At 32.6% G+C, this 8,993-nt stretch overlaps 1 protein-coding gene across 1 annotated transcript; it reads left to right on the top strand.

Annotated features, from left to right (window-relative positions):
* The first annotated feature begins 499 nt into the window (after window positions 1-499).
* On the top strand, window positions 500-2,716 carry LOC112796659 (O-fucosyltransferase 23). The gene has a single exon (XM_025839222.3). It carries the CDS (start codon window positions 1,183-1,185, stop codon window positions 2,440-2,442), a length of 1,260 nt encoding a protein of 419 aa, XP_025695007.1. The 5' UTR covers window positions 500-1,182; the 3' UTR covers window positions 2,443-2,716.
* Window positions 2,717-8,993: the final 6,277 nt, after the last annotated feature.

Genomic DNA, 8,993 nt, shown 5'->3' on the forward strand with positions numbered 1-8,993 from the left:
AAAAATATATTTAATTATTATTATATGTCAATTTATTTAATTTTATTATTAATATATATTTTTAAAATAAATTTAAAAATAATGTATATTATTATTTATTAAAATAAAAATATTTTAAATATTTATATAATTAAAAAAATTATAAAAATAATAAAAAGTTAATGTATATTTTAATATTAATAAAATATTAAAATATTATTATAATTTATATAAAAAATATTTTATATTTTGATAATACATCGTGTTTGTATTTTATGAAAATTTTAAATTCATATGTCTACGTATTTTATATTGTATCGTAATTCGTATCCGTATTAATATCCTTACATCATTGTTAAATATTTACGATATCATAAATTAATATTTAATAAAAAAAATTTTTTAATAATTAATTATCTTTTTAAAAAATCTAAAGTAATATATATACATCCGCAATAACTAATTTAAAAAATACTTACTTAAAATAAAATGGCTGCAGGCTGCAGCAAGCTCTAGCTGCAATAAGGTGTGGGAGTGGCTGCGCTCAGAGTTTATTGTTTTGTTGTCTTCTTTTCGTTTTTGTCCACAAAACACACTGAAACTGAAACCGCAGAAACTCTGCAACCAAATCTCACCTGTCCTTTTGCCTCTCTCCTTTTCGCCATCTCATTTCGTCGTTTCTCTCTCTTACTCTCACATTTTTTTTCTTCTTCTTCCTCTCTCCTTTTACCACCTACCTACTAACCTACCTCACCCTTCCATCCTTTCTTTCCACAATTTCATCATATCCACCATTTCTTCTCTCTCTCTCTCTCTCAATTCAATTGCTAGTTTGTTAAATATCCAATTTGTTTTATTGGTGTGACTCAAACTAATACCTTATTCTGAGTTGTTATGTGTCTGCTGAGTTTTTCGTTATAGAGGTGGGGTTTTGTGATGGTGATACTGATGTTGATGATGATGATGATGATGTGATTGTTGTTTTTGCCGAGATTCACGTGGATGTCACTGTCAACATCATCGCCTCTATTCTCAAATCTGAATTCTTTTCCGCCTTTGGTTCAAGATACATAGCTCTTGTTTCCTTTTCTTCCTTTCCTCTGTTTCTCTTCTTTTTCAATTCTAATACTAATAACATGCAAGGTTTAATTGATCTCTTGTAAGTGATACTTTTTTTGTTGTCTCGAATTCAAACAAAAATTGATGCATTGGATGGAAAGGTTTAACTTTAAGATATCATCAAATTCCATAGGCTTGAAATGTGTGTTTGTGCTTGTTGCTGTTTTGATTCTTAGAGCATTGTTGCTTCCTTCAATTCCTGGCTTAGTTGGCAGGGCTGAATGGGGCAACATTGTTTATATTCGCAATGATTCGCAGTCTGGAATCGCAGTTAGGCAAGACAATAAGTTCTTGGAGGTTCCTCAGATTGTGTGGGGACTAAACAACCAGAAGATTGCATTTGCAAGGGCTTGTCTCACTGCTCGAATGCTCAACCGAACTCTCTTAATGCCTAGCCTTAGTGCCTCTCTGTTTTACAAAGAGATTGATCTCTTGCAACCCATTTCATTTGACAAGGTTTTCCAATTTCAAAAGTTTAATGAACTTTGCAATGGCTTTGTCCGGTTGGGGAGATACTCGGATCTCTCGAATCCAACACAAGTTCTTGAATTGCAGAAAGGGAATGGTAGAAAGTGGACACTGGAGAGGGATTTGGAACAATTGAGAGAGCATAGCAAAGGGAAATTCGATAACTATCAAGTGATTCGAATAATTGGGAAGAATCCATTCCTATGGCACGATCACTGGCCGGTGAGGGACTATGCTAAGGTTTTTGAGTGCTTGGTTTTGGTGGATGAGTTTGCTAATGAAGCAGATAGAGTTGTGTCTAGGATTAGAGCAGTTTCATTGCAGCCTCTACCATATGTTGCTGTCCACATGAGAGTAGAAATTGATTGGATGATTCATTGTAAGAAATTGGAACAGAGGCTAAACACAAATCAAATTTGTAGCAGCAAGGATGAAATCATTCAAAGAGTTGCTAACATTGAAGGTTTGAAGACTCCGGCCGTTGTTTACCTCGCCGTAGCCGATAAACTCCTTCGAAATTCTTCGGTGTTGGAAGGTTGGGGAGAAGGATTTCTACCGTTTGAGAAAAAGAAACTTGGTGTGGAAGGAATTTATAGCAAATATCCATATCTGATCCAATCTGCAATTGACTATGAAGTTTGTTTGAGGGCTGATATCTTTGTTGGGAACAGTTTCTCTACATTTTCAAGTCTCATAGTTCTTGAGAGAACTCAGAAGATGATCAAAAAGGGTGAAAGTGGAACCAACAACATAACATGGCCTTCATATGCATATAACATAAAAGGAGAATCAAATGGCCCCAAGAGATGGATCACAAACATGTCTGATTTAAACCTTCAAGCAATTAGCTATGGCACTACTCACATATCTTCTTGACAATTCCTTTGTTTCTATTCTTAATTTCTCTTTAGCATGTCTTCTGTTTGTTTATTAACTTGTTAATGTTTTGTGTATAATTTCTTGTATAAAAGTTTCTAATGATTTTTGTGTGAAGTGAAGTGGGGTAGAGGGCCATGCTTCACTTTCAAGTAACTATAGACGTGTATCTCATGACCAAACGCTCTTTTAGTTAATGTCAACTTCTTGATGTTGCCAATTCTCACGGCATATATTATATTATTAATTAAATAGAAGAATGTTATATGTATCATTTTTGTATATTTTTTATATTAGAAATAATTGATAAAAAATGGAGAAAAAATAAAATGTTTGTTTTTTATACCATAAAAAATAAAAAAAAATTATACAAACATCATTTTTCTTATTCAATGTGTATTGTTTGGTTCACATTGTCCACTTTCATGGAACGAACCCCCAATATTTAATTTGATCTCACTTCTTTTTAGGATAAATATAGGAGTATTAGGTAAGTTTATTAATAAATATTTGTTTCTCATCATTATCTACATGTGAAGGAGAGTTTCGCTGTAAAGATGGCTTGCTACTTCAAATTGAGTTGTCAAAGAAAAATGAATTAATTTGATATTTTTTTTCCAATTATCTAGTGTCTTTTATTTTGATATCAAAATTGCTGAATTTATTTTTTTAAGTAAATATTAAATATTTAAAAATTATATATTTTTTATATTTTTAAATTAAATATTAATTTTTAACTTTGTACATAATTTGTTGAAAGTTTATGTTTCTTAGAAGCCTAAGGTCAGGAAAAGACGAACATTCCCTTTTACAGTCTGTTTATACTTTACTTTTGTTCCCTTCATCCTCTTTTGTCGTTTTCTTCTTCTTCTTTTCGATATTATTGAAGATGAGAATGAGCTATTCATGAGTGTCCTAAGTTTTCAGTCTCAATACTTGCCTTTAATATTTGTGGTCACCTTGACCCACAAACCCAGGTGTATGTACCATGATTTGTCTTCCAAAAACATGAATCAATCCTTTTAGAGAGACAAAAAAGGACAAAAAATCAGTTATTAACTTGGTATTATATAAAATTAAATATTGAATATAAAAAAAATTATTATATTCTTATAAAAAATTGATAAAATAATATGTATAAATATATTTTTTTATTTATAAATAAAAAGGTTTGAAATAAGAGTAATTTTTGAAAATATTATGTAGCATGAGAAATCGTATTAACTCATATTTTATTCATCAGTAAAATAAATATGGATTTAATTTAAAGTGAGAGTTAGCAATGTATTCATATTCAATATGTACATTTACAACATGTTTCATAAACTTATCATATGCAACTGCTAGTGTTGTGAATGTAATAATGAGATTATGAGGGGATGTACAAATATAGGAGTATATGTCTGTCTTTCATCTTCGTTTGTGGAGTTTGTTTCCTTTTTTAATGATAACTAAGGACGGTTCATCTGTAAATTTGTGCTCACTTATTATATGATTAATGAATGTATGTTAGGCATATCAAAATATTTTGTTGACATATGAAGTTTAACTTCAATTATTAAATATTTATTACTCATTTTTTTAAATATTTTTATATATTATAAGATTTAATGTTTAATTCATCTAGTTAAGTAGTTTTCCTTCATCATCTAATAGTAATGATACTATTTCTACATCTGATTGTGTATCCCTATTCGTCCTACTCATCTTACTGATTATTCTATTTCTACAATTCCGATTGGTGATATTAAGTATCCATAAACTCTAGCAGTTCCTACTTCCTACTTCTTTTCTTCTTAACACTCACTCGATGATAACTAGCTCCAAATCTGATATATATTTCTAAACCCGCAAACTTGTATCTCGGAACAGACACTACAATTTCCATTAAGCCATCTTCCTCAATGAATTAAGCTTTCTATCAATGGATGGCAGGCCCTCAACATCCATGAAACTTAGGAAAAGATCTAGGTTTTCCCATCGTACAGGGACAAGGAGACCTTCCAATTCATTTTTGAAAAGGTCAATAGTCGGCTTTCGGGGTGGAAAGCAAACCAAATTAAATTTTTCGGTGGAAAAGAATTTCATCAAACTGACAGCGTGGATTATGATCAGATTTTTAGCCTGATAATTCGTTTCTCCATTATTTGATTAATTCTCAGATTTGCTTTATCGAAAGGGTGACAATTTAGACAATTCGATTTTCACTACTTTTGCGTAGTCAAATTATAAATTAGCAGGGATATATCTTATCTTTTGATGAATTTTTTCGAGCTTTCTCTTTCCGTAAAGTTATATCTCGACTTGAGCGAAATAAAGGAGATGTAAGTACTTGCAAAAGGCACTCCAACAATCAAATTAAGGAATGGATTATCAAATTGTACTCATATGTCTAAAAGTGCCTTACTTTCCTTTTTATAGGATGGAGTATCCGATAATTCTATTTTGAATATTTTTTTAATAAAAAATAATGATGTATTGAGACGTTTTTATTTGGACGACCGTTTACTAGTAACCAATCTTATAACGTCTATCGCCGAGTTATAGCACATGACCGAATTATAATAGTCATATGATAGCCCCAAACTCAGCCTAGTGAGTATTTTAATAAAATAGGTTGAGCTTTAAATGATTGGGTATAATTCGGCGTGATATAACTAAGGAGCTCCAGTTCGACATATTTTATTAAATAAAATACATAAGTAATTAAATGAAATAAATGCTGAAAATAAAAAGGTCTTGTCAGTCAGAAAAGAAAAGCCGTTGCAGTTACCAATGAATTGGTAGCCGTTGATTTGAGAGAGTGAAAAAGGGTGTGATTTATTGTAGAAAGGAACTAAACCGGTTTCATTAAATATGCTTTTATGCTTTGTTAGCATCCGGAGAGGTATCATAAAGTTAACTTCTTTTGATGAAAACATGTTGAAAAAAGAAAGTTTGAAGAGATGAGTAAAAGAGGTTAGTTTCAGACTCTGTCATTTGCATTTTTGTATTTATTTCTTTCTTCATATTTCTTTTTGTTTACAGAAAACGATGGATAAGAAAAAGGAAAAAAATACAGAAGGTTGATTATGACGGTTTGTATAAGTGGGTTGATGATGATGTTAAAATACAGGATTCTCTGTTTGTGGATGGAGATAATGTAGGTCAGATAGATGCAAAAAAAATAGTGAGAGAGGGTTTGGGTGTTTAGGTTGAATTATTGTCATGCACTAGGGTAGAACGTGTGTTTCATAGAAAGAGTGATTTTGAATTTTTCTACATGCATAGTTGTGTATTAGAGAAACTTCATGTGAAGCTTCCGTTTACGGATTTTGAATATACAGTGCTAAAACAACTAAATTGCGCTCCATCTCAGTTGCACCCAAATGATTGGGCGTTCCTGAGGTGTTTTGAAGTTTTAATGGAATTTTTTGAAATAAAATCTTCAATGAAATTGTTCTTTTCACTATTTCAAGTCAAAGGGGGTTTAGAAAGAAATTTGGGTAAACATGATAGTTTCATTGGATTTTCGATTTTCAAACTTTATCCATCTTCCTTCAAAGATTTCAAAGAAATGTTTTTAAAAGTGAAATCGGTTAATAAAAATTTTCCTTTTTACTTGGATGAAAATCTGGGTGAGAAGTTTCCTCTTTAATGGTGTTACCAACCACAACATATTTTATGTCCGGAAGAAATAGATCTGAGGAGTGAATGTATAATCGATTTTTTGGTGGAGCCTATTGATCTAAATAATTTAATATCTATTTTTGAGTTGCTCCCGTGATAAGTGGATAGTGTGGCTGTGGTAAACTACCTTGGTAAGCTATCACAGATTATATATATTTCTATCAAATGGTGTTTGTTTTGAAATGGTTTGTGCATGTTGTAGGTGGAAAATATCCTGGGATTTTGGCTGCGACTCTAAGAGCCCGCCTTAAAACAAAGAATTCCAAGAAGGATGGTTGATGCACCACTATTTCGTGGTACATCTTGTGCTTAATTGAGTGGATTTTATCCATTAATCTCACACTTATTCATAGAAATCGCATGTTTTACATTTTCCTTCCTGATTTTGTGCTATGATTGGAAATATGCTTCTTTGGCCTTAATTTTCCTAATTTTAATCCTCTCTTATTATCATTCGATGCCTTAATATGTGTGTTAAATGATTTCAGGGTTTATAGGGCAGGAATGGCTTAGAGGATAGAAAGGAAGCATGCAAAAGTGGAAGGAATACAAGAAATTGAAGGAACTGCTAATGCTGTCAACTCTGACCTCTTCGCATTCAATCGATCATAACTTGAGCTACAGAGGTCCAAATGAAGCGGTTTTAGTTGCGTTGGAAAGCTAACATCTGGTGCTTCAAAATGATAGATAATTTGACATAGTGGCCATACAGCTAAATGATGCGCACGCGTCGTTCTGCGAAAAATTCAGTGGCCTGTACGTATCAGAATTCGCCCCCAGCGATTTCTAGACTGTTTTTGACCCAGTTTTCGGCCCAGAAAATACATATTAGAGGCTGTAAAGTGGAGGAATCATTCAAACATCACACACTTCACATTCAAATAATTTTAAGTTTTTAGATGTAGTTTTCTAGAGAGAGGCTCTCTCCTCTCTCTAGGTTTTAGGATTTAGGATTTCTCTTAATTTTAAGTTTATTTCTTCCCAATTCCAGGTTCAATGTTCTTTCAATTTAGTTTCTCTTCTACTCTCATGTTAGATTCGATTTTCCTTTTAATACAATTTGAGGTATTTCAGACTTATTGCTTCTTCTATTATTTGTTATTAATTGATGTTTGCGATTGTTTGTTTGGATTTAATATTCCTTACTAGTTTTCTATGTTTTTATGTTGTGCCTTCCAAGTGTTTGATAAAATGCTTGGTTGGATTCTAGAGTAGATTTTTATCCTTTTGGCCTTGGTTGAGTAATTGGTGACACTTGAGTTATCAAACTCCTTTGTTGATTGGTAATTGAAAGTTGATGATTGGTTTGGATCCCTCTAAAGCTAGTCTTTCCTTAGGAGTTGACTAGGACTTGAGGAATCAAATTGATTAGTCCACTTGACTTTTCTCCATAGTTAGAGGTTAACTAAGTGGGAGCAACGGACAATTCTCATCACAATTGATAAGGATAGCTAGGATAGGACTTCCAGTTCTCATACCTTGCCAAGAGCTTTTCTAGTTATTAGTTTATTCCGTTTGTAATTTACTTTTTCTTGTTCTCTTATCCAAACCCCCCCCCCCCAAACATACTTTTCCATAACCAATTATAATCACACTCCCCTACAATTCCTTGAGAGACGATATGAGGTTTAAATACTTCGGTTATCAATTTTATTAGGGGTTTGTTACATGTGACAACCAAGTTTTTGTACGAAAGGATTTATGTTAGTTTAGAAACTATACTTTCAACGAGAATTTATTTGTGAAATTCTAGACCACGCAAAAATCCAATTGTCAATGGTTCATCGTCGAAACCTGCCAAAGGGGATAGGGAAGGTGAGGTTGATCAACCAAAACCAGGGAGAAGGAAAATCATCTTTAAAAAGAGGAAGTCCGAGCCTGTTGATTTAGATGTGTCCGACGATTTGATGGAGAAGGAAATTCCTTTAGAGGAGCTTAGTACGTTTGTGAATAGCCAACAAAAGTTGCTTGCTTTTTTTTTTGAAATAGGTGATGGTTTGTCATTGTGGGACAAAAAGATCCCTTATATGGTTGTTGCTGATGAGATGTTGCTGTCATCAGCTGATGTGACTTTGGTTGAAGAAATTGGCAATGTTGCTGTAGATCAATTTTTGTAGGTTTGATTCTATAGTTTCATTTACTTAGAATATGGTCTGCAATATAACTATTTTTTTATAGGTTCTTGGACTCCGACTAGCTAGCATTGGTCAGAGTAGGCAAGTAAAACATAAGAAATTGTTAGGAAAAACAGAGGAGATGGCTAGTTTGAAAGAAGACCTGAATTTGAAGAAGGACGTATTAGCAGAGATGAAAAAGAACTTGGTAGAGAAAGAGGAGGAGCTCAACTCAGTCAAGAGTAAGTATGAGAAGGATTCAGAGATCACAAAGAAAAACGAAAGTGAACTTTCTAACTTACAGAATTAGATTATTGAGGTGACGGTTAAATTGAAGAATTTTGAGAAAAATCGACAGACTGAAATTCTGGATGCATTTACTTAGGGTTTTGAGGAGCAGTGATGCAGGCCAAGTTTTTAGTTGCTAAATGGGATTTTTCCCAGATGGACCCAGGAAAAGTTGTTCGTGAAGGGCTTTTAGTTGATGATGAAAAAGCTGCGGAGGAAGGAGATGAAAATGTGGCAGACTAACTTGTTATTAGAATTTTTTGTTTGTGTTTTTTGTTATCTTGTTTAAAGATAACTGTTTGATCTTTAGAACTTGCTAAAAACTGGTATTGTGTATTCCTATGAATTTTTTGCATTTCGATCAGTTTTTTATAAGAATCTAGTTTTATTTGATTCTGATAGATTGTATTTTGTTTAGATTGAATGTTTGATATTTTGAGGTATATACCTGGGGTTTTTAGAGATTGGTGGTCAATGATT

The sequence above is a fragment of the Arachis hypogaea genome, chromosome 4, assembly GCF_003086295.3.
Source record: "Arachis hypogaea cultivar Tifrunner chromosome 4, arahy.Tifrunner.gnm2.J5K5, whole genome shotgun sequence".
NCBI classification, from domain to species: domain Eukaryota; kingdom Viridiplantae; phylum Streptophyta; class Magnoliopsida; order Fabales; family Fabaceae; genus Arachis; species Arachis hypogaea.